Source organism: Symphalangus syndactylus, chromosome 6 (assembly GCF_028878055.3).
Source record: "Symphalangus syndactylus isolate Jambi chromosome 6, NHGRI_mSymSyn1-v2.1_pri, whole genome shotgun sequence".
Taxonomy (NCBI): Eukaryota; Metazoa; Chordata; class Mammalia; order Primates; family Hylobatidae; genus Symphalangus; species Symphalangus syndactylus.
The window spans coordinates 52,383,902-52,409,482 of NC_072428.2; the positions used below are offsets into that span (position 1 = coordinate 52,383,902).

Here is a 25,581-nt window from a genome sequence, read left to right on the forward strand (position 1 = left end):
TGTGCTCAGCAACAGAAGAAGGGACTCTTCCGCTATATCAGGACCTCCTCTCAGTCCCCGAATCCTCCCCCTGGGGCAGGTCCCCAGCCCCCTCTGCTTCCTGCTCCCTATGCACTAGCACATGAGCTGGGGAGCAGGGGCCAGACTCTCCAAAAGCCAGAGTCCTCACCCCTCCAGTGTCCTGAAGCCCGGTTCCTGATGATTCCTGGGTCCCCACAATCCCAGGCCCTGTCAGCTCTGGGGTTTCAGGGATGGGAGGCCCCAGGTTCTGGAAGCTGTTGTGCACTCAGGTGATGGAGTGACTGAGGACGCTGGCACCATTGGGAGGCCGGGGTGTCCCTCCCTCTGCCAGAGTTCACCACACACCAGCTACCTCGCTTTGCAGTCGAGATATGGTCTTGGTCAGCTCTGTGAGTCTGTTGCCCGGGTCTGGAGGAGGTGGAGTACCGAGGGGCCTTTCAGAGGATGAGCCTGCCCTGTACCCCTTTTACCCTTTACAGTACCCCAGGGGTTGCCCTATCCAGGATTCCTGAGGGAGAACTGGAAGAAGTGAGGAATGGGTTTGTGGGCTAGGGGTCAGGTGGGTGGGTGAAGCTGGGGCAGGTGAATCTGATCAGGGGTGGAAGGGAGGAGCTGAGGAGCTGGAAAGAAGGAAAGTCTGGGGGCCAGAGAAAGATGACAAGCCACGGGGAAAGCTGTTACTGGACTGGGTAGATATTTGTGCATTCACCCGCCTGCCCTCTCCCGAGTCTACAGCCAGCCAGCTCACCCCATCCTTCAGGGCCCAGTTCAGATCCCACCCCCTTTGTCCATTCTGCTATTCTATCCTCCTGCCTTCTCATGAGCCTCTCAAAATGACGTGCTCCTTCTCCCTTCAGGCGCCCATAGCAATTCGCATCTCTCTTAGCTGCACTTCATGCCCAGTGTGATGGTTTCTCTTCCTCACCAGACTGAAAGCTTCCCATGTGTCCCTGCTCTACAGTGCCCCGTCCATCCCTCCCTCCAAGACAAGGCCTGAAACGAAGGAGGCCATAGTGATGAATGTTGGTGGAACGAGTCAATAAGTGAGTGAATGGAAAAGGTGAATGGGTGACTGGGTAAGGGAGTGAATGGGAGAATAACTGAATGCACCTGAAGGCAAGAATGAGCGCTTACGTGAAATGAGTGGGATAAATGCCCGGATGGGTCAGAGGGCAGTGGAGTGCAAGGGGCATGCTGTGCAGGTTGTCCTTCCAAGGGCAGGGCAGGATGGGACCACATATTATGCAGGCTGAATGAGGACATGACGCTGGGTATGGGGCCTTTATCCCAGCTGAACAAGGAACAGGAATGGGGAGGGCTTGGAGGTGGGCGACAAACCTTTCCGCCGGGTCTCCTCGAATTCGCGCCGGGCAGTCTCTATGTAGCGCTGTACCAGGGCCTTGATGACACGAAGGCGGTAGGATCCACGCTCTCCCTCCCCAGGCACAGCCCCTGCCCCAGGATTGGCCTGGAATGGGAAGACAAGAGGGTGAGGGAGATTCTCTACCTCCAGCCTTCCTCTGATCACTGCCCATGTCCCCCCACCCCTAGGCAAAAAAGGCCCAAGCAAAGTCTGTGTAGACTTTTCTGTCCCTGACCCACCTAGCCCCTGGCCTCCATCTCACAGTGCGGACCTGGAAGGTAGAAGGACAGGGGCCAGAAGCTGGGGAAGGGCTGACGGTGAGAGGACCAGGAAGGGGTGGGCGAGGGCTGGGGGCTGATGGTGTGGAGGGGGAGAACCCCCTGCAGACCTGGCAGTACCTGAATTAGGAAGGCACCCTCATGCCAGGCCAGACTGGGCTGGGGAGCTCCTTGGATGTCCGGCCTCTTGGCCTCCTCTCTTAGGCCACTGTCAGCCATTTAACTGCCCAGTTTGTGGGACATTTACCTTTGGCTTCTTAACATGTTTTTTTTTAAAAATGTTCAACTACGTCTCGGACCAGTTTAGGACAAAAAGGTCTGTCTGGAGCATAGTGGGTATTTCTAGCTTGGGAGGAGGGTGGCAAGGACTTCTGTTTAGGCTGCATGACACAGGGTTGGAAATTCAGGAAATGGCCAGAGCCAGGAAGAGGGAAAGGGAAGCCACGTGAGAGAGTAGGAATTGGGACAGGCTTTCTGAGGAACATACCTGGAAAGATAGATAAGCCCGGGGTATGCAGACAAATGGATGGTGTAGACAATACAAGTGAAGCCTGATGCCAGGGCGACCAGCAACAAGCCGAGGAGATACTCACAAAAGTAGGGATGGGGGGATAGTCTGGCTTCTTGGTGTTGCAGCAGGAACAGCAACAGCAAATGAACTGGCAAATTCTCCTGAGAGATTTCAGTGGTGGGAAGAGGTCGGTTAGAGGACAGGGAAATGGGGGCAGGGGCTAGGGATTTAGGGGGTGAGAGTGGGAGCTCTGAGGTCATCATCTGAGAAGGTAGAAGACAGCCTTCGGGGAGGGCAGGATGTTGAAGGGCACAGGCAATGTCAGGCCCTCTCGGAAGTAGGACAGATAGAGCTTGGAGCGAGCAAACTTCCACTCCACGTCAGCATCATCCTGGGAGCCAGGCAGCAGAGGCTGGTGCAAGGACCCCTTTAGCACATGGCCCTCCTGCCCACTCAAACTGTCTCTCTTCTCCACTCCTCACATCTTTGATTCTCTAGTGTGCCTATAATCCTAGCCAGCCTCTTTCTTCTCCCCAGACTTATCTCCCACCTCCCCTATCACCCACATTTCTCCTGCCTGTCTCCCGTTTCCTCTCTCCCCACCATTGTCTTTCATCTTTCTCACATCCAGTTCCTGCCCAGCCTATTCTCCAACCTGCAGACCCTAACCCATCCATTTCCTTTCCTCTCCCTCTCATGTTCCCGTTTACTTCTCTACAACACACTCCTCTACCCAACCCTAAGGGGGAATGAGCACTAGACTTGGTGTCTGGAGATACTAATAACATCACCAAGACCCTTATTTTATAGAGGAAAACTTGTCCAAAGCCACAAACAAGACAACAGTGGAGGCAGAGCACGACGCCACATGTCTTGCCTCTTTGCACCCTATTCCTCTCCGTTCCTTTTTCCCTTTTTGTCCCTGGCCTAAACTGGCCTCTGTTGACGCACCTCGATCTTCTGGAAGGAGTTGGTGATCATAGCAATGAGCATGTTGAACAGCACAATGACCATGACGATGGTAAAGATGCCATAGAGGGCCTGGCCCACAAACTCGGGCACCAGAAACTGAGGCATGTCCACCACGCCCACACTGTGCTCTTCCATGCCGAACATGGTCCAGAACAGAAACTGAAACATCTCATTGAAACTGGCATGCCAGGCCAAGTAAGGAACAGGAAATGAGGGGTGGGAGAAGAGCCTGAGCTCACCCCCACCCCCCAGGACCTGGCCAAGAGTGCCCACTTCCATGTAGCCCTTTGGACCAACTCGGCCAGTACAGACACTTGCTGTTTCTGAGCTCCAAATCTTATTCTTTCAGTCGACCAGTATTTACTGAGCACACAGTAGTGTCACAGGTGCTAAGGATACATCAGTGGACAAGACAAGCACGTTCCTGTCTTCATGGCCTTATGTTCTGGGATGCGGGGGGCGTGAAATGGATATTACTTATACCAACAATTTATTTTATTTTTATTTTTTTTTTTTTTTTGAGACGGAGTCTCGCTCTGTCGCCCAGGCTGGAGTGCAGTGGCGCGATCTCGGCTCACTGCAAGCTCCGCCTCCCGGGTTCACGCCATTCTCCTGCCTCAGCCTCTCCAAGTAGCTGGGACTACAGGCGCCCGCCACCACGCCCGGCTCATTTTTTGTATTTTTAGTAGGGACGGGGTTTCACCGTGGTCTCGATCTCCTGACCTCGTGATCCGCCCACCTCGGCCTCCCAAAGTGCTGGGATTACAAGCGTGAGCCACCGCGCCCGGCCTTATACCAACAATTTAAATTTGTGGCTGGGTGTGGTGGCTCATGCCTATAATCCTAGCACTTTGGGAGGCCGAGGTGGGCAGATTGCTTGAACCCAAGAGTTGGAGACCAACCTAGGCAACATAGTGAGACCCCGTCTCAATTTAATTTACAAAATATTTAAAATTAAAAAATTAAAATTGTGACAAGTGCTGTGAAGGAGCAGCCCAGGATGTTATGACCTAGTCTGGGGCTGGGGAAAGCTTCTTTGAGAAGCATTCAAACTGAGCTCTGAAGAATGCGTGGGATTCCACATGTCAAAGGGAAGGAGAAGTGTGAAAAAGGGTATTCCCCAAGGCAGACGAGCTCTGGGCATCTGAGAAACTGAGAGAAGTCCAGCACGGCTGGTCTCAGAAGGCAGAGGAGAGAGAGACTTGTGAGAGGTAGTTAGGGACCAACCACCTCATGCAAGAGCTTGTAGGATAAAAACAAAAATCCTTACCATGGCCTATGAGCAATAGGAAGCTGTGAAGAGTTCGAAGCAGAGGGGTGACGCTGATTTACACTGGAAAAGATCATGTTGGCTGCTGTGAGTAGAATGGAAGGGAAGCAAGTGAGAGAGCAGAGGTGCAGAGACCAGGTAAGAAACTGTTGTCATGGGCCAGGCATGGTGGCTCACGCCTGTAATCCCAGCACCTTGGGAGGCTGAGGCGGGCCGGTCACCTAAGGTTGGGCGTTCAAGACCAGCCAGGCCAACATGACGCAACCCCATTTATACTAAAAAATGCAAAAATTAACCAGGTGTGGTGGTGGGTGTCTGTAATCCCAGCTATTCGGGAAGTTGAGGCAGGAGAATCGCTTGAACCGGGAAGGTGGAGGTTGCAGTGAGCTGAGATCACGCCACTGCTCTCCAGCTTGGGTGACAGAGCAAGACTCCATCTTGAAAGAAACTGTTCTCATGGGCTAGGTGAGACAGGATGGGGGTTTGGAGCACACTGGTAGCAGCTCCAGTGCTACCTCTTTCAGGCAGTCCTTCCCTTCCCTACCTCCAGCAGAAAGTTCGCCAGTCACAGACCTGACCACATTTTCCTTCCTCTTGTATTTATTTGTGAATCCGTCTCATTCCCTCCGTCTCAGCACCAGTTCAGGTATAGATTCCCACAGCTTTGCACTGGTTTGTGGGCTCTGTCTCTCTTATTATTCTGTCCTCCACAGTGCATCCAGGGTGCTCCTTCTAAATATGAACCTGACCTAATCTGTTGTGCTTTGGCTTGTCAACGTTTAAATGCTCCTAACTACCCTCAGTCCAGATGTCTACCATAAAACCTACCTAAGAATTTTAGCAAAATTATTTCTGATGCACTGGTCATGGTGGCTCACACCTGTATTCTCAGCACTTTCGAAGGCAGAAGCAGGAGGATCACTTGAGGCCAGGAGTTAGAGACCTTGTCTCTACGTAAAATAAAAAAATTAGCCAGGTGTGGTGGCACACGCCTGTAGTCCCAGCTACTCAGGAGGCCGAGGTGGAAGGATAGCTTGAGCCCGGGAGTTCAAGGCTGCAGTGAGCTGTGATTGTGCCACTGCACTCTGGCCTAGGTGGCACAGTGTGACCCTGTCTCAAAAAACAATAGCAAAGAACAACTTTTGACTTACTTAGCAGTCACTCATGAATGAATAGCCCAGGAGGGCTTGGCCTTCCCTTGCCACTGTGAAGTGATGTCACCAGGAGCCACAAAGCAGGCTGGTATGAGTAGTTCCCGTCCCTGGCACTAAGAGTCACAGTAAACTCAGTTCCTTTAAGCTAACAGCCTGAAGCCAGGCTATGAACAAGAATTCTTTGTAAGAGCATAGGTCTGAATACAGCTTCCATATACACTGGAACCACAAGAGAGCCTTGGTCAAGTGTGGATCCTTTAGCATCATCAATAAAACTATTAGGTAGTTGCACTCATGAAGAATTTATGATTGGGCAGCTGCTTGGGAGGCCACCTAGAGCTCCCTGGCCTCCTGGAGAAAGCCCAAGCTTTTCACCAAGACGTCCCTGAGCTTCTGACGTGGGCCCAGCTACCCTCTCTCACTTCCTTTCACAAAATTCTCTCCATGTGCCAACCATGGGAGGCATCTTGCTATTCTCCAAACATACCTCCCTGCTTTGGCGCATGCCCCCTCTCTGCTCAGAATGCCCTGTATCTTCTCTGAAGTCCGTAACCTTCCTAGGTGAAGTCCAGATTCTCTCTTCTCTGTAAAGCCTTCCCTGGTCATCTAAGACAGAGAAAGGTGCTTCCTCCGCTGGGCACAATCAATATAAACTCTCCTTTCTCACAGCACTTGTCGCAAATTGAGCTCATTTGTGCACATGGCTATCTTCTCTATGACAAAGGGTCTGGTTTATTTCTCCTGCCTGTGCTTCCAGTGCCAGGAAACAGAACCTACTAAAAGAAAGTGTCAGTAAATAGGTATGAACTCAGTGACAACAAAAAACCTGCAACAACTGAATGACTAAGAAAGTGAATGAATTTTAAAAGTGAGTGAGACTGGGTGTGGTGGCTCACGATGACATTGTGAAATGCCGTCATCTCAGCATTTTGGGAGGTTGAGGCCAGAGGATCGCTTGAGGCCAGGAGTTTGAGAACAGCCTGGGCAACACGGCAAGACTCTATCTCAACAAAAAGATAAAAAATTAGCTGAGTGTGGTGGTGCATGCCTGTAGTCCTAGCTAATAGGAAGGCTGAGGTGGGAGGATGGCTTGAGCCTGGGAAGTCGAGGCTTCAGTGAGCCATGATCACACCACTGCACTCCAGCCTGGGTGACAGAGCAAGACCTTGTCTCTAAAAAAAAGAAAAAGATTTTTAAAAAGTGAGTGAGTGGGCCGGGCACGGTGGCTCACACCTGTAATCCCAGCACTTTGGGAGGCCGAGGAGGGTAGATCACCTGAGGTCAGGAGTTCGGGACCAGCCCGGCCAACATGGTGAAACCCTGTCTCTACTAAAAATACAAAAATTAGCTGGGTGTGGTGGTGCACACCTGTAATCCTAGCTACTCAGGAGGCTGAGATGGGAGAATTGCTTGAACCTGGGAGGCAGAGGCAGCAGTGAGTCGAGATCGCGCTGCTGCACTCTAGCCTAGGCAACAGAGCAAGACCCCATCTCAAAAAATAAATAAATAGATAAATAGATAAAAATAAATAAATAAATAGAACAATACATGAGTGAATAAACAAATATATAAATTAGTTATTAGCCACATTTAGGAAGAATTAAGCACCTAAAAGAATAATGACTGTAATGGATTTTCACATTGAGTCCATAGTGATATTCAAAAAAGAGGAAAGGCTGGTGTGGTGGCTCACACTTGTAATCCCAGCACTTTGGGAGGCCGAGGCGGGCAGTTCACCTGAGGTCAGTAGTTCGAGACCATCCTGGCTAACAAGGTGAAACTCCGTCTCTACTAAAAATACAAATATTAGCCGGGCGTGGTAGCACAGGCCTGTAATCCCAGCTACTCAAGAGGTTGAGGCAGGAGAATTGCTTGAACCTGGTAGGTGGAGGTTGCGGTGAACCGAGATCATGCCACTGCATTCCAGCCAGGGTGACGGAGCGAGACTCTGTCTCAAAAAAAAAAAGAAGAAGAAGAAGAAGAAAGTAGGTGAAAACACTTCTTCACAGAAGAATGCCAGTGAATAAATGTAGAAGAAATGACAGAGGCAGAAAATCATGATCTTGAAACCACCGTTGTAATAACCAATTCAGGTAAAAATCATCTATGGATGCTAAATCCACTGGGTAAAAGGTTTTGAGGGAGCAGTGTTGTCACACAGTCTCAACATAGCTTCCTGTACTAAAAGGGCTTCCCTGGTACCATTACAATGAAGACTTTGCTACAGCAATCGGCCTCACCAATAGGCCACACTGACATCATGCACCTTCTGCTGTGATGCGGTAGAAAGTACACACAATCAACTAGGTCATGTTCTTGCCAAAACTGCTTAACTTGAATCTAATTATGATCAATAATTAATAGATAAATCCAATTTGGTCTACACTCTTCCTGCAAGACAAAGAGAAGGTCGGGGTGTGTTCGAGATTAAAGGGGACTAAAGGGATAGCACAACAAAATGTAATGTGTGATCCTAGATTGGATGTCAGATTTTTAAAACTAGAGAGACTTTTTTCCAGGCAATTGGGGAAATATCAATAAGGACTGTATAGTAAATAATACTAGGGTATGAGGCCGGGTGCGGTGGCTCATGCCTGTAATCCCAGCACTTTGGGAGGCCGAGGTGGGTGGATCACGAGGTCAGGAGTTAAAGACTAGCCTGGCCAACATGGTAAAACCCCGTCCCTACTAAAAACACAAAAATTAGCTGGGCGTGGTGGCGGGTGCCTGTAATCCCAGCTACTCAGGAGGGTGAGGCAGGAGAATCACTTTAACCCGGGTAGCGGAGGTTGCAGTGAGCTGAGATTGTGCCACTGCACCCCAGCTGGGTGACAGAGTGAGACTCTGTCTCAAAAAAAAAAAAAAAAAAAAAAAAAATATATATATATATGTATATAATGGTATGGGTGTTAAATTTTTTGAGTGTGATAATACTTTTGTGGTTATGTTCTTAAAAGACATCCTGAACTGTTTAGGGATGAAGTGTCATTATATTTACAACTTCCTTTTAAATGTTTCAGGAAAAAAAAGAATAAAGGGAGCAACAGATCAAGCAAGTGTGGTAAAACATTAACAATTGGTGAAGCTCGGTGAAGGATATAGGGGTATCCACTGTACTTTTCATAGGATTGACATTTTTCAAAATAAAAAGTTTGAGGAGAAAATGGGTAAATGAATGAATGTATAAATGAACAAATGAATGAGTGACAGAGTGAATCAAAGAGGGAGTGAGCAAACAAGATAATTAGCTGAGTGAATAAATGAGGGAGGGAGGGAAAAAGGAGAGATCACTAGGGCTCCAAGCTGCAAGGTCCCAGGCTCTCCACCTCCCGTCCTGCCTCTGCCCCTGCATACTTGCCCAGCCGCTCTGTCTCCTGGTAGGGCACATAGATGTTGTTGAGGCCACAGAGGAAGGTGGTCAGGATGATCATGAAGATTAACATAAACCTGGCGGGGGATGGGACGTGGGAGGGTCAGAGCAGGTCTCCACCTTGAGAGAAGTCAGGCTCCAGGAAGAGGGATGAAGGCCTCCCTGGCTCTCTGCTCAACAAGTATTCAATTTGGTTATTTATTTATTTATTGAGACAGAGTCTTGCCCTGTCAGCCAGGATGGAGTGCAGTGGCACGATCTCGGCTCACTGCAACCTCTGCTCCTGGGCTCAAGCGATTCTCCTGCCTCAGCCTCCCGAGTAGCTGGGATTACAGGTGTGTGCCACCATGCTGGGCTAATTTTTTTTGTATTTTTAGTAGAGACGGGGTTTCACCATGTTGGCCAGGCTGGTCTTGAACTCCTAACCTCAGGTAATTGGCCTGCCTCGGCCTCTCAAAGTGCTAGGATTACAGGCGTGAGCCACCACGCCCGGCAGGTTATTTATTTATTTATTTATTTTTGAGATGGAGTCTCACTCTGTCACCCAGGCTGGAATGCAGTGGTGCCATCTTGGCTCACTGCAACCTCTCAGTCGCGGGTTCTAGCAATTCTCTTGCCTCAGCCTCCCAAGTAGCTGGTACTACAGGTATGTGCCACCACACCCAGCTAATTTTTGTACTTTTGGTAGAGACTGGGTTTCACCATGTTGGCCGGGCTTGTCTCAAACGCCTGACCTCGAGTGATCCGCCCGCCTCAGCCTCCCAAAGTGCTAGGATTACAGGCGTGAGCCACCGTGCCTGGCCAAGTTTGGTTATTATTAAGAATAGAGGCCGGGCGCAGTGGCTCACACCTGTAATCCCAGCACTTTGGGAGGCTGAGGCAGGCGGATCATGAGGTTAGGAGATCGAGACCATCCTGGCTAACATGGTGAAATCCCATCTCTACCAAAAATACAAAAATTTAGCTGGGCGTGGTGGCAGGCGCCTGTAGTCCCAGCTACTCGGAAGGCTGAGGCAGGAGAATGGCATGAACCTGGGAGGCGGAGCTTGCAGTGAGCCAAGATTGCGCCACTGCATTCCAGCCTGGGCAACAGAGCGAGACTCCATCTCAAAAAAACAGAAAGAATAGAGGAATTAGGGGGTGGAAAATGAGAGGGATTTAAAGTGAGGGCTGGGCTGGGCATGGTGGCTCACGCCTGTAATTCCAGCACTTTGGGAGGCCAAAGCAGGCAAATCACTTGAGCCCAGGAGTTCAAGACCAGCCTGAGCAACATGGTGAAACCCTGTCTCTACAAAAACCAAAAATTTGTATTTTTGTATGATGCATGCCTGTGGTCCCAGCTTCTCAAAAGGCTGAGGTGCTGTAATCCCAGCACTTTGGGAGGCCAAAGTGGGTGAATCACTTGAGCTCATGAGTTCAAGACCAGCCTGGGCAACAGGCTGTAGAGACGAAACCCCGTCTCTACATAAAAATACAAAAAATTAGCCAGGTATTGTGGCATACACCTGTAGTCCCAGCTACCTGGGAGGCTGAAGTGAGAGGATCGCTTTAGCCCAGGAGGTCGAGGCTGCAGTGAGCCAAGATAGCACCACTGCACTTTAGCCTGGGTGACACAGTGAGACCCTGTCTCAAAAAATGTATATGTAAAAATAAAAAATAAATATAAATAAATAGAGTGTCAAGTGGAGGCTCTCCTTAAAGCATAATGGGTACTGAGGCCAGGCGCGGTGGCTCATGCCTGTAATCCCAGCACTTTGGGAGGCCAAGGTGGGTGGATCACGAGGTCAAGAGATCGAGACCAGCCTGTTGAACATGGTGAAACCCTGTCTCTACTAAAAATACAAAAAAAAAAAAAAAATTAGCCAGGCATGATGGCGCCTATAGTCCCAACTACTCAGGAGGCTGAGGCAGAAGAATCACTTGAACCCAGGAGGCGGAGGCTGCAGTGAGCCGAGATGGCAGCACTGCACTCCAGCCTGGGCAACAGAATGAGACTCTCTCAAAAAAAAAAAAAAAAGAAAAAGGCCGGGCGTGGTGGCTCACACCTGTAATCCCAGCACTTTGGGAGGCCGACGTGGGCGGATCACAAGGTCAGGAGATCAAGACCATCCTGGCTAACATGGTGAAACCCCGTCTCTACTAAAAATACAGAACATTAGCCAGGCGTGGTAGCGGGCGCCTGTATTCCCAGCTACTTGGGAGGCTGAGGCAGGAGGATGGCGTGAACCCGGGAGGCAGAGCTTGCAGTGAGTTGACATCGCGCCACTGCACTCCAGCCTGGGCGACGGAGCGAGACTCCGTGTCAAAAAAAAAAAAAAAAAAAAAAAAGAATAATGGGTACTAAGTCCAAGCAGTCAAAGCTGAGGACCGAGCGGTCTCCCAGGGAGGGAATGAGATGCTGAGATTCTAAAGGAATGACACAGGGATAGCTGGGAGTCAGAATCCCACTGAACAGGAGTTATCACCAGAAGAGTCAGAGCCACGTGTGAGAATGAGTTGGCCTGCCATGGGGAGGCCAGAAAAATCCTGGGGTGGGATGGGAGGTTCTCCCCCAAACTAAGCTGAGCTAAAGTTGTTAATGTTAATAGATGCAGCTAAGGTTTTTCCCACCAAGGACACTCACTGTAGTCCTACCTCAGGCTGAGGATTCCCAGGGAGGCAGGCATTAACTATGGGCCCTGATTAGGTGAGAGGCCAGGTTTTGCTGGACATGATTAGGTGATGAGCACCAACAAGGCCAGATAAGGTCAGGGGTTCGAAGAGCTGAGTGGAAAGGATCCAAAGGGACCCCTGAGTCCAGTGCTTTTTCCTTAATGATGGGAAAACAGGCCCACAGAGGGGTCGTGGAGACTGACAGAACTGGGACTGGAACTCCCAACCAAGGGCTTTTTCTGCTATCTATGGTTCATAATCTTTTCTGGAGTCATGGGCCTCTTTGAGAATTAGATGTAAGTTGTGGACCCTCTCTGCAGAAAAATATACATTTACCCTCCAAATTTTGCCTGTAGTTTCAGGGGGTCAGAGGTCTTTGGAGCGCGTGCCTCTGGAGGAATGCAGGTCAAGGATTCCTGTGTTACCCAAGAGCTGGGGAGTTTTGGAGGGAAGTCAAGTGGAGTCTACAGAGAGGAGCGAGCTCAGAACAGGGCCGGTATGCACCGGATCATGTCATTGATCATCTTGCCAATGGAAATCTGCAGAGTGCCCAGCGACTCATGGGCCGGCAGGATGTAGGCCAGGTGGGTGAAGCTGAGCATGCTGGTGACAGCGAAGAGCACCTCAGCCAAGAACTGGGGATCCTCGGTGTGCCACTTGCTTCGCTCTGCGCGGGGTGGAATGGGGGCTGTGGCTGGGAGCCAAGAGCCAAGAAAGAAGAACTGGGGGATTCAGGGCTGAATTGAAGGGACACTCACCAGCCGTGGTGAAATAGTGGCAGGCAGCCGCTTGGGAGGCGTCCCGGCAGTGCATGTGGGCAAGCCCAGCCAGGAGGAGGCGCAGTGCGAAGGCTGCCAGGTACAGGGACAGGATGACCATATCCAGGAAGTTCCACCAGTCCAGGAGGTAACTGCGCAGGCCCTCAATCCACACTTCCTTGCACTCAAACCACAGGAAGCCTGAAGCGGGGTGGCAGGGAGCCAGGACAGAATGGGACTGAACTTCTCTTTCTATGTCAGAGTTAGATTACGAGGCAGGGGGAGCCTATGAATGGCAGTGGGGTGCTAAAACATTATGGGGTGAAGTCAATGACATGTAAACATGTAATCTACTCAGGAACAAGTGATCTCATGTGAACATAAAAAAGACTCCTTGCTGATGCGGACACTGCTGGCGTGACCTGAACCAATGATCTCAGTCAGTGGACACTCAGAAAGTGAGTATCACCTGGGACAGGCTGTTTTTTAGGAGGGAATGACTGAAATTTGTTTCTCCGTGCCCTCCACCAAGTAAATACTGGACAAATAACTGAAGAATATTGATTTGAGGCTGGGTGCGGTGGCTCACGCCTGTAATCCCAGCACTTTGGGAGGCCAAGGCAGGAGGATTCCTTGAGCCCAGGAGTTTGAGACCAGCCTGGGCAACATGGTGAAACCCTATCTCTATTAAATTATTTTTAAAAATTAAAAAATACAGAGTATCGGCTTGAAGGGGCTCCAAATTCTCAGGCTGCTCAGGGTGCCTGTGTTCCAGTGAGGCCCAGTACCAGACCTGGAGCTAGGGGTCTTGGGAGCTGGACCCCATAAGCTAGGTGGCACTGCCACATTGCACCCTTCTCATTCCCTGGATACAGTCACATGCTTGTCCACTCACGGTTTGTTCCCTGTGCGTAGAATGTCCTTCCACATCTTCTGGAAGCTCAGCTCACCTTTGTGGCCTAGGTCACATGTTATCTCCTCCAAGTAGCCTTCCCTAAGCAGATGGAGTGAATTTCTCGGGGTTTTGTGTTCTCACAGCTCATATCTCTGTGATCCCGTCACTACAGGGCACTGCAGGATATCTCTCCACAGGTCTGTCTCTACCCTGCCTCCCCCTGAACTTGGAGCCCCTCAAGGGCAGGGACTACGTCCACTCATCTCTGTCCCTGGTGCCCAGAACAAATTAAACAAATACGTAAAAAAAAAAGTATATATATATATATATTTTTTGAGACAGAGTCTCGCTCTCTGTTCCCCAGGCTGGAGTGCAGTGGCGTGATCTCAGCTCACTGCAATCTCCGCCTCCTGGGTTTAAGCAATTCTCCTGCCTTAGCCTCCTGAGTGGCTAGGATTACAGGCACATGCCACCACGCCTGACTAATTTTTGTATTTTTTAGTAAAGACAGGGTTTCATCATGTTGGCCAGGTTGGTCTCGAACTCCTGACCTCAGGTGATACATCTGCCTCAGCCTCCCCAAGTCTTGGGATTACAGGCATGAGCCACTGCGCCCGGCCTAAACAAACATTTAGTAAGCTCCTACCATGTGCCAGTGGGAACCTGTGGTGAATAAGACAGTCCCTGTCCTCCCAGGGCTTACAGTCTGTGAGGAACACAGTGGGTAACCCAAGTGGGTCTCACACAATGTGGTAAATGCTAGGACTAAGGAGCAGGGGGACAGAGGGACTATTATGGGTGTTTAGGAATGGACCCTCACCCTGATTTAGGGGCCAGGGAAAACTTCTCCAAAAGTGACATTTAAGCTGAGATCTGAAGGAGGGGTGGGAGCCAGCCAGGTGAAGGGGCAATATGGGAAGGGGCGAGTGCTCTAGGAAACGTGAATAAGCAAAGGCCTAGACAAACGTGAATATCATGTGGTCGGGAACCTAAATCAGTCCTGTAGAGCAGGAATGCCCTGTGAGGGTGGGGTGCATGCTCAGTGAATGTGTGTTAGATGGATGGGGCCACGTTGAACTTCTCCATGTACTCTTAGGGCTTCACTTATGATAGGGCATCAAGAAACATTTATTACATGAATAAATGGGTTTTGTTTCATATGTTTCTAAGACCTTTCTCCTCCCACGGGTAGGAATTGTATTGGTTTCCTCTCCACTCAGCACAGGTCAATCCATGTTTAGTAAACAATAGGATGAGAAACTTGCCCTCTTGGGCTGCTCTAATTTTCTTTCCCTAAAGTTTCTGCACCAGATTTCCTTTCTGACATCACTGACTGGCCTGGTACAGGGTGGAGCAGTGGACTTGGTATACTGGTGGCTCTGGAGTTTACTAACCAAGCCAGAGCTAAATGAGAGGAGGACAGCTGAGGAAGGCGCCACCAATTCGGCCTGCTGAGCTGAGAGGCCAGAGGCTGGCTGAAGCTCTGGGGATTCTTGTAAACTGCATTTGCTAAATTGTTTGAGAATACTCAATTCTGCTGTAGAAGAAAAGAAAACCAGTGGAATGGATGAAACTTATGCGTTAAGTATAGGCTAGTTACTTTGGTGATACATTGAACAAGTAAAGTTAGACCATGTGTGTGTGAACATACATAGAAAGAGGTGGACAGACTCTAAATATTCATGATATACTGAATATGCATGAAACATACGAGGCCCTCAGTATTCATGAGATCTTAAATCAGCTATCCACTGGCACCAGCCATTCTGTTTCCACATGTCCTCTGCCCAAATAATGCATATAAAATTAATAGCTGCTCATCAGGATAATTGGCAAGCTACAGCTGTGGCCAAACATACCTGTCACTGTGTTTCTCCCATAGATCAAGTCTTGGGCCAAGGTATCTTCTTTTATTATTTTTTATTTTATTTCATTTTGGAGACAGAGTCTTGCTCTGTCACCCAGGTTGGAATGCAGTGGCACAATCTCGGCTCACTGCAACCTCCGCCTCCCGGGTTCAAGCAGTTCTCCTGCCTCAACCTCCTGAGTAGCTGGGATTACAGGCACATGCTGCCATACCATGCCTGGCTAATTTTTTGTATTTTAGTAGAGACGGGGGTTTCACCATGTTCCCCAAGCTGGTCTTGAACTCCTGAGCTCTGGCAATCTGCCTGCCTTGGCCTCCCAAAGTGCTAGGATTACAGGCGTGAGCCACCGCACCTGGCCAATCTTCTTTTATTTTTAAGGGATGGTGTCTCTCTATGTTGCCCAGGCTGGTCTTGAATTTCTGGCCTCAAGCAATCCTCCCACCTCAGCCTCTTAAGTGGCTGAGATTACAGGCATGAGCCACCATGCCTGGCTCCAGGCATCTTCTGTCCATTGCACCACCCCCCTAACCCCAGCCGCTCAAACCTCAACTCTGATCCTTATTACACCGCCATCATAATTACACCACTTACAGATTTAACTAGCTGTATGATTTGAGTCCTTTCATTTGGTCTGTGAGCCTTTCTGCTCCATGACCTCCAGGAGAGTCTGTCTTGGCAGTACTTGGGGGCTGCCGTGACACCAAGGTAGTTTCCCACCTCGCACTGTGGACCAGGGTCTTATTTGTGAGAGGACAGAAAACTCCAGGGTGGGTAGTGACTGATGCTGAAGGAGGAAGCAGGGGGAAGAAGGGGTCCTTGTTCAGGGAGTCTACCACAGGGCTAGGTCCCCAACTAGGGGTGAAGGGAAAGGGCCCTGTACAGTGCTACAGCCCAGAGAGGTCTGGTTATGTGTTCAGGGGTCATCTACAAAGCAGGATCCCCCTGTTGGGGTGCTTATTGTGAAGGACAGGAAGGAGGGCCCCTAAGGGACACTGCCACAAATAAAGGGTCCTACACGTATACCTGTGACCCAAATCATGTGTAGTGAAGTCTCCCAGACACTCTGGCTGCGGCCACGGATGGTGCTCAGCTGTGTCTCCATGACCAGGGACTCTCCCAGCAGGAAGATGAGGAACCACAGATAGGAGGCAGAGTGCAGCAGGAACTTCAGTACTGGGATCTTTAGCAGGTGGCCCAGCTTCCAGGGGAAGGAGGGGGAGTAGGGCTCTCAGTCCTGGGTGTCTCTCTCTCCTGTGAGCCCTTCTAGACTGCTCCACCCACATGTGACTCCCCCTTCTCAGATTCAGTCATGCACTATTCAGACATACATTGAGAATGTGCTACATATCATGCCGTAAACTCCCATCTGTTGTTTCCTTCCAAACCATATGAGGTAGACATTATTATTCCCTTTTTTTTTTTTTTTTTTCAAGAACTGAGGATCACAGATGTAAAGTAACTTTCCCTTGGAGGCCCGACAGGCTCTTCAAACTCAACCACGTTAAAAAATAAATTCATCATCTTCTATCCTATCTTGCTCTTGCATCTTCTGTGTCCCCACCTCATAAAATGACCTGGTCACCCAGGCCGGGAATATGAGACATCTCTACGTGCTTGTCCTCTCACACTCAGTCTCCTTAACTCCTGCCCCGCACCCCCAGCCCACCTTTCACACCCCTAGTAGAGGGCACTTTCTGAAACACAAGACTGATGGGGGACTCGCCTCATTAATCCTACAATGGCTCCCATCCTGCGTGGCTCATAAGGCTCTGTGAGATCTGGCCCCTGCATGCTTCTCCACTACTTTTGATCTAATTCCTTTCAGTTTCTCTAACACTTTGGGTTCTCCCTTCCCCAGGCCTTCACACATATGCTCCTGCTTCCTGGGAGACCCCTCTCCCCCATTCCTCACCTGGTCAGCAGGAACGGGGCCTTTCTTCATGATAACCGCAATGCCAGGCACCATGCTTGGCTCACAGTTGGGTCTCAAGGACATATTGGTTGGATGAAGGGCTCCCATAGAATTTGTAGTTGGGGTGGGCCTCTCTTTAGGAGAGTATAGGGCTGTTAGTAGGATTAAGGTTTTGGAGGCAGAGAGACTTCAGTTTAAATCCTGACTCCACTATTTCCTGTGTACTTTTGACAAAAAGAGCATTGCCCTTCCCTGTGCCTCAGGTTGCTTCCCTATACCACTGAAGCAGAATGCCTTCCTCAGGGCTACACTTTCAGCTACTTGTTGGAAACATTCACACAAAGTTATATTCACCAAGTGTCTAGCCCAGGGCCTCATAAAACAAGTGCTCAATAAGTGACAGTTATCATTAATCTTATTCTTAGTACCCGGGACTTTGGTGCCAGCCAGTAGCCAAGGCAGAGGAAGGGCATGGTGAAGAAGATGAGGAAGGCAACAAAGAGCTTCCAGCTGGTAGTGCTTCCACACCAACCAGCCAGGTTCCCACACCAGATGGAGGACAGGACTTGCTGGCAAATTGGGTGTGCTACGAACTAAGCAGAGATGGGGCATAAGCAGAGGGGGAGGCCACCAGGCAAGGAGGAGGATGGGGGAGCCAGTTGGGCACACAGCCCTTCCTTCCCTGCCACAGAGATCGAACAATCCTTCTTTTCTACTGACACCAGCCAACTCGTTTGTCATGTGACCATGGTCAGACCCATCTCTCTCTAGGCCTTGGTCTAAGGAGGGAAAACTGAACTCAAAGATTTTCCTGAACTCTCTGGACCCTATATTCTTGAGTCTAAGTTAATCAGTGGTGGGTAGAACTGGGGACCCAAGACCCAGAACCCCCAGGGTCCCCTGCCTTCTTAGAGATGTGGGACATCAGCCTGGATGGTCTTGAGGAGGGCAGAAGAGGGAAGTTGGGGTTTGCTTTATTGGGAGACAGGGCCAGGGGAGCCACTATGAAGGAAGGTTTTTGGTTAAGTTCCTGGTGGATGTTGAGGGTGGATGAGAGTGAGGAGCAAGGGGCTGGGGGAGGCTAAACAAGGAGCCTGTCTTTAGCTTAGAGGGGAGGATGTCTGAGGAGACAGGGAATAATGGAACCTTTTGGGGAATATTTAAGGCCTGAGAGATCTAGTCTTATCTTGCTTTATAGAGTGATGTATTGAAATTGAACAACAGAAAGGATGGATTGAAGTAACTCAGCAGGTCAGAGACAAAGCTGTCTAAGACCAGATGTCCTGGTCTGAAGGTGAGGTCTTGGTGGGTAATGGGTCTTCCAAGGGCCGGGGAGAGGTTAGGGGCTTCGATTGAATGTAAGAAGGGAGAGGACCCACAGGGTCAAGGGCCTAGACAGAAGGGTGCTCGGGACCAAGGCCTGAGAGGGTCTTGAGGGCAGGAAAAGGAGTTGCTTAGGACTGGGTCAGGGAGACCTAGAGGTGGCAGGGTAAGAGAAAAGGACAGGGAGGGGATATAGGTGGGGCCCAGCTGACCTGCTTCTGATGGTAGTTGACAGCCAGTCGCAGCCTCGCCAGGTTGGGGATGCCTTCCTCAAAGCCCAGGCCCAGGCCTTCAGCCTCGGGCTCAGTCTCACTGTCCTTGGCCAGGTCGTTGAGCACTGCAGTGACCTCGCTCTGGTTCCGGCACATGCCCAGCAGCTCAAAGCCATAGTCCTGGCTCAGTGACTCCAGGGCAATGTACTCAGGCTGTAGAGAAGCAGGTCTGTGTGTGCCTACCACCCTGTGGACCCAACCCCATTAAATCAGCCCACTCCTCCCTACCCCCACGCCCACCAATAGTGGGCCTGGGCCACCTCTGTCCTGCCCCTGCACCATCAATTCCTATGTCTGGTGTCACTAGGGCATTGATTTCTTTCTTCTTTGCCACCTCACTCATCCTTCTTTTTTTTTTTTTGAGACGGTGTCTCGCTCTGTCGCCCAGGCTGGAGCACAGTGGCACGATCTTGGCTCACTGCAACCTCTGCCTCCTAGGTCCAAGCAATTCTCCTGCCTCAGCCTCCCGAGTAGGGGGGATTAAAGGCGTGCACCACCATGCTCAGCTAATTTTTTTGTGGTTTTTTTTGTTTTTTTTTTTTTGACACGGAGTCTTTCTCTGTCCCCAAGGCTAGAGTGCAGTGGCGCGATCTCGGCTCACCGCAACCTCCACCTCCTGGGTTCACGCCATTCTCCTGCCTCAGCCTCCCGAGTAGCTGGGACTACAGGCGCCCGCCAACACGCCCGGCTAATTTTTTGTATTTTTAGTAGAGACGGGGTTTCACCGTGTTAGGCAGGATGGTCTCGATCTCCTGACCTCGTGATCCGCCCGCCTCGGCCTCCCAAAGTGCTGGGATTACAGGCTTGAGCCACCGCGCCCGGCATTTTTTTGTGTTATTAGTATAGATGGGGTTTCACCATGTTGGTCAGGCTAGGCTAGTCTCGAACCCCTGACCTCAGGTGATCCACCTGCCTCGGCCTCCCAAAGTACTGGGATTATAGGAGTGAGCCACCGCGCCCGGCCACTTATTATTTTTAAAAAAATAGCTGGGCACGGTGGCTCATGCCTGTAATCCCAGCACTTTGGGAGGCTGAGGTGGGCAGATCACCTGAGGTCAGGAGTTCAAGACCAGCCTGGCCAACATGGTGAAACCTCGTCTCTACTAATAACACAAAAATTAGCTTGGCGTGGTGGCGGGCACGTAAACCCAGGAGGTGGAGGTTGCAGCGAGCTGAGATGGCGCCACTGTACTCCAGCCTGGGCAACAAGAGTGAAACTCTGTCTCCAAAAAATTTAAAAAAATAAATAAATAGAGATGAGATCTTGCTATGTTGCCCAGGCTGGTCTCGAACTCCTGGCCTCCTCATCCTCCTGTCTCAGCCTCCCAAAGTGCTGGGGTTAGAGGCGTGAGTCACCGTGCCTGGCCTAAGGCAGTCCTTGGCTCCAATTTATCCATCCTATCCTGGGTTTTACTTGAGGCCCTCACCCTAGGGAGCATCCAGGGATGGCTTTCAGGAGGCGAGGTCTGAGTCCCAGCACTGTCCTCAGGTGGTATAACATTGGGCAAGGTACTTCCCCTTCCCAGGCCTCAGCTTCTCTGCTGTAAAGTGGGGATGATACTTCCTGCTATGCCTGTCTCTTAGGCTGCTGTGAGAACGGAGGGAAAGTCCTTTAGAAAGGACTGCCCTTTCCTGCTAGCTGTGCAGTGGGGGCTTTTCATTCTCTTATCCTTCCACCACCATGAGTCACAACCTCCTTAGCCCTCTATTTTAACATCCGTGTTGGTTTCCCCACCTAATGGTCATCTTGGGGATGGGGATCGAGTCTAGCTTGACACACAGGAGCCATCAGGGGATGAGGGATGGACAAACTGGACTGGCGGCATTCCAGGACCCTCACTAGTACCTGCCCCCAGGCTCTGCTTCGTGCATTCTCAGTCCTTCCTGCGCAGTGTCTCCCTTTCACTCATCATCATGTATACTTTCACTACCTGAGAGCCTTTGCGTGGACTGCAGCCCTACCTCAAATACTCTCCCTGCTCCTCTTCACTTGTATGAAACCACCCACTTCCGTAGCTCAGCTTAATGCTACTTCTTCCAAGGAGTCCTCCCTGAACACAACAGCTATGGCTTTCCTGACCTGTTTTCTGGGCTTTGGAAGTCCTGTTAGCATGATTCACAGCGGCAATGAATGAAGACAAGTGTCCTGGAAGCGCCTTGTCCCCTCTCTCTGCCTTCTCCCTGCTCTGATCACACGCTTGAGAGCCGCAACACACAATGCTCCGGGTGGGAACACCTAGTAGGTATTCAGACGTGATGTATTCTACTGAATGTCATCTCCAAGTCTGTCCAGCTGTTTTTCTAGTTGTTTCTGTTCTCTCTCCTCCCTCAGAGAGACTCAGGGCTCCCCTGGAGTGGGGGTTGTGCCTCCCCCATAAGACTAGGCCCCTCTGGAGTGGCTGTTCTCTGCCATTAGAATGAAATCCCCTCAGGGGGGATTCTTTGACACCCCATCAAACTAGAGGTTTCCTGAGAACAGAGACCAGGCCTCGTCCTCTTTCTGTGGCTTCCAAGCTTCCCAGAACACCCACCACAGGCCCAACCATGCTCTGGTGGAAGAACAGACATGGGGCACCAGGGGAAGAGGGAAGTATGAGAAACCAACCTCAAATTCAGGCTCCTTGTGTGCAAGGCGCCTGAGCTTGCGGCTAAGCTGGAAGGCAGCCAGCATGACGTCCTCACTGGCCAGTGAGAGGTGGGCCCTGCTGGCGATGTCACAGTAGGTGTTGATGCGGGACAGAGAGAATTTCAGCAGGTCATAGCGGCGGGCATTGCTGCACTCGAGGCAGGCACAGGAGACCCAGTGGGGCTGGGCAATGGTGTGGCCCTGTTCCATGAGCAGCTGTGCTATCTCATACAGGTCCTTTTGGCAGGCCAGGGTGAGGGGAGTCACACCAGGTGCAAAGCGGGAGCCATCAATTGATGAGTCAAAGAAAGCCAGTGAGAAAGACTTGGTGACTACTTTGTGACCCTTCTCCCATTCCAACTGGGCCAGCAGGCGATGCACCACTGCTGGCTGGTTTGTGTCCACTGCCACTAGCAGGGCCTCATGGATCTGGTGGAAGTCAAACTTGACACTGGCCAACAGCACATCGGTGATGGCCTCATGGCCCAGGCGGATGGCCAGGTTGAGTGCTTCCCTCCAGGAGCAGTCCTCGGCTTCTTCCACATTCCACAGGGACCAGCCTGGTCCACTGCTTGTGGCCTCAATCCCTGACTCCAGCAGCTGCTGCACAAGGCCCAATCGGCCCTCCTGGATGGCACCCAGGAGTGGAGGTGGGAACCTGAGCTTCCTGTTCACGATCTCAGTCCGGTTAGGCTGCTGGCGGATGGAGTGGAGAGGCTAGGACCCTGAGTTTCAACTCCCTTTGTTTTGGGGCCGCTTTCACCCTTCCAGGGTGAAAAGGTTCTAGCACTTAACCCTCTATATCCAGCCACCATTATATTCTTCCTTGTCCCAAACACACACTGGCAAATATTGTCTTATTCACCATTTTATTGTGTAGACTCTCAGGTTAGGAAAATTGACACTGTACAGTGGGGGCTTTCTATTCTTCCCCCACTGGGGAGAGACTGGGGGCCCCTTCCTCAGGTGGGTCTGACCAGGGGCCCCTTCCTCAGCTTGACTTCCACCCTCCCAGGAGCCCCCCAACAGAAGGGCTACCTATGGGTACCTTGAGCAATGGTAGGTTAAAGCAGGGGTGGGCTGCCCTGGCAGCCTAACCCCACATACAGGTGCACAGGATCTGTTCGGACCCAGCTCCCCTCTTGTTGACTTCATCTCCCAGCTGCTCTTCCCTCTTAAAGTCCCAGAGCCTCTCCCATGGGCAGGCCCGGAGACATGTCCACACAGGAGGGTTTTGTGTGGGCTTTTGCCAAGCCCCTCAGCTCTGACCAGGGCCCCAGCAGGATCCCAACATACTCTTTCTTCACCAATCCTCCCGCTTTGCCCTCCCCTGCTTTGGGGGGCATTTCTCCCCCTTGGCACTGCCTCGTCCCTGTCTTCTACCAGGCTCGGCCCCATCCTCACTGCTCTTCTCTTCTGGGCCCAAGCTCAGGGTTCCAGGGGCTCTTCTCCCACCTACATAGTGATGTCCGCCACCTGCTTGGCAGATAGGATGCCCCTGCAGTGCCTTTGGGCCAATCTTTTGTTTTATTCATGGGTAGAAATGGGAGCAGAATGGGAGAAGGTAGGGGAGCAGGCTTCTAACCGTGATGGGGTCCATGGCTGCGCCCACCTATGCTGGCACCTGTGCTGGCAGGAACCAAAGGACTGAACTCCTGCTCAGTCTTCTCCCTGACTGTGCCTATCACCCTCTTTTCTATCTATTCAAAACCCCGCCCTGGGCCCTCTCTTTGCAGGACCAGCTGCTCCCGCTCTGCTCTGTACCCTGGGGACCAAGGGAACCAGTGTTAGTGCCACACAGTGAAATCTTCTGGGAAAGGGGAGAGAAGACATATTTGCTCAAAGAAGCTGGGAACAGAATTTGGAATATCACAGCTTGAGGGAATCTTTGACACCCTCTGGTCCAATCACCTCCTTGTGTAGATAAGGAATGGGATCTGCCCAAGGTTCCATAGCCAAGCCTAGAACTACTCCTTAGTCATTAACCCATCTGGTCCCTATCATAGCTCTGTGAGCGGGAGGATGGGAGATTTTTTTCTCTCAGTTAATTCTGGATGCTAAAATAAATAACTTGCTTAGTGTCACACACATCACCATTATCTGATTATGCCCAGGACAGAAGCCCACAAAGAAGACTGAGAGCTCAGGTTATGGGTTGCTGGATGTCAGCCTCGTGCTCAAAACCCACACGCACATTCCCAGCACACCACAGGATTTTATCTGTCAGGCAGCGTTTGCTCTTCACTGGGACTCGGTTTTCCTTTCAGGAAAATGGGCATGAGAATGTGCACCACTCACAGAGGGAAAGACATTCTGGATGGTGTCCCAAGGCCCAAAAGTTACAAGGAGACTTCCAAGGAGGAAAAGAACAGAGCTGGCCTTAGGAGAATCGGGTGCCATGGTCACAGAAGCCTTGACAACTGGGAATGGGGATCAGGCTAGGCACAGAGGTGCCCTCAGGCAGAGTCCTGAGGGAATGAGTGGAGGGGAGGAGAGAGGGAGCTTTGGCCTCAGCAGCTCTTCTCAGCTGTCAAGCGATTCAGTCCCAGTCTCAGTCACAGAGGGTGGGGCAAAACCACACGACCTCATGGCTCATGCCTGAGGGAAGTCCCCACATATGCTGGCATGCTCTTCTACTTCTCTTGCTGAGAACTGCAACTGGCAGATAGGGCACTGAACCCAGGAGACAGGGGGTGAACTTTCTGGGGAGGACACCCACAGTACAGACTGGGACGAAGATGATGAGGATGAGGGAGAAGCTGGGTGAGGTGGGGAGGTCTCTCCACAAGTGGCAGCATGCTGGGGAAGAATCTCAATCCAGAAGGAACCTGTGGGGGAGAGAAGGAGGTAAACAAAACGGCCTGCTCCCAGGCAGAAGGCCACCCCAAGAAGTCTGGATAAGCTATGAAGACAAATAACATTGATACACAGCAGACAGTGAGAAGTGCTAAGTCCAAGGGAATCAGAGAATCCTGCAGAAGCTCAGTTGGGAGAAATGATCTGGGCAGATAAGAGAATACTTGGCAAAGAAGAACCACTTGAACAGAGACTGAAAGAGGAACCACATTTGGACATGTAGGAAAAAGTTACGAAGGAAATTCTAGGCCCTCTCTGATCGTGTTTTACATTATTTGGTTTCATTCTTCTCCTGAGGGCAGGGCCCATGTCCCTTCCTCAGCTTAGCTGGCACACTGTGCTCAGTACACACTTGTCTTGAATTACACTTGACTAAAAATACAGTTCCACACCTGAGAGCTGCAGAGATGACGGAAGCCAGCACTCCAAATTCAAATGTTTCTTGGCAGTACCCCCAGATCTCCTATTCCTCCCTCAAGGAATGCCTAGTTGTCATACAACAACTCCCTGTGCCCAAGCATCTTACCTGCACAAATCGGGCACTGTCCACTATCCTGGCCACCACTGCTTTGGGCCTGGGGTCGGTGCTGTTTTTTTTGCCGTGCTCTTGCTATCTCCCTCCTGTTTGGCCAAGAATTAGAGTTGGATAAAGTCCTGTGAGAAAGAACAGTTAAAGACCAGCTATTAGTATGAGGCCATAAGGGCTGAAGGAGCCTGGAATCAGAGCAAAAATAATGTAGAAGAGTTAATGCAGACCTAGAAACCCTGGGTTGGGGTCCTGGTTTTCCCACCTGATATACCAGACTTGAGGGAAGACATTTAACCTTTGAACATCTGAGAACAGAGATTCTATTACTGCCCTTGGGTTATTATTTTTTGATTGAAATATAGTACACATACCATAAAACTCACTTTTTTTTTTTTGAGACGGAGTCTCGCTCTGTCCCCCAGGCTGGAGTGCAGTGGCACCATCTCGGCTCACTGCAAGCTCCGCCTCCTGGGTTCACGCCATTCTCCTGCCTCAGCCTCTCCGAGTAGCTGGGACTACAGGCGCCCGCCACCACGCCCGGCTAATTTTTTTGTATTTTTAGTGGAGACGGGGTTTCACCGTGGTCTCGATCTCCTGACCTCGTGATCCGCCCGCCTCGGCCTCCCAAAGTGCTGGGATTACAAGCGTGAGCCACCGCGCCTGGCCAAAACTCACTCTTTAAAAATATAAATTCAAGGCCAGGCATGATGGCTCACGCCTGTAGTCCCAGCACTCTGGGAGGCCGAGGCAGGCAGATCACCTGAGGTCAGGAGTTTGAGACCAGCCTGGCCAACATTCGCCTGTCTCTACTAAAAACACAAAACTTAGGCCAGACGCAGTGGCTTACGCCTGTAATCCCAGCACTTTGGGAGGCCAAGGCGGGCGGATCACCTGAGGTCGGGAGTTCAAGACTAGCCTGACCAACATGGAGAAACCCCGTCTCTAATAAAA

General features: G+C 50.8%; 2 protein-coding genes across 9 annotated transcripts in view; both read right to left on the reverse strand.

Annotated features, from left to right (window-relative positions):
* LOC129484564 (short transient receptor potential channel 2-like) lies at window positions 1–22,845 on the reverse strand. Its single transcript, XM_055282758.2, is given in 13 exon segments — window positions 1–429; window positions 1,360–1,489; window positions 2,256–2,336; window positions 2,436–2,564; window positions 3,125–3,323; window positions 8,924–9,016; window positions 12,096–12,258; window positions 12,350–12,550; window positions 16,136–16,310; window positions 17,453–17,617; window positions 18,560–18,772; window positions 21,225–21,941; window positions 22,831–22,845. Coding segments are annotated over 13 exon segments (2,673 nt in total). The 3' UTR covers window positions 1–37.
* Window positions 22,098–25,581, reverse strand: part of XNDC1N (XRCC1 N-terminal domain containing 1, N-terminal like) — a 29,851-nt gene continuing 26,367 nt past the window's right edge. For 7 of the 8 annotated variants that reach the window (XM_063641270.1, XM_063641266.1, XM_055282781.2 and 4 more), the window contains 2 exons: window positions 24,628–24,755; window positions 22,098–24,073 (listed from right to left, as the gene is read on the reverse strand). In XM_063641270.1, the coding sequence (XP_063497340.1) occupies window positions 23,838–24,073; window positions 24,628–24,755 (364 nt within the window). In that variant the 3' untranslated portion in view covers window positions 22,098–23,837. Of the gene's footprint in view, window positions 24,074–24,625; window positions 24,756–25,581 lie in introns of those variants that run through there. The other variant, XM_063641271.1, reaches the window with a different exon arrangement.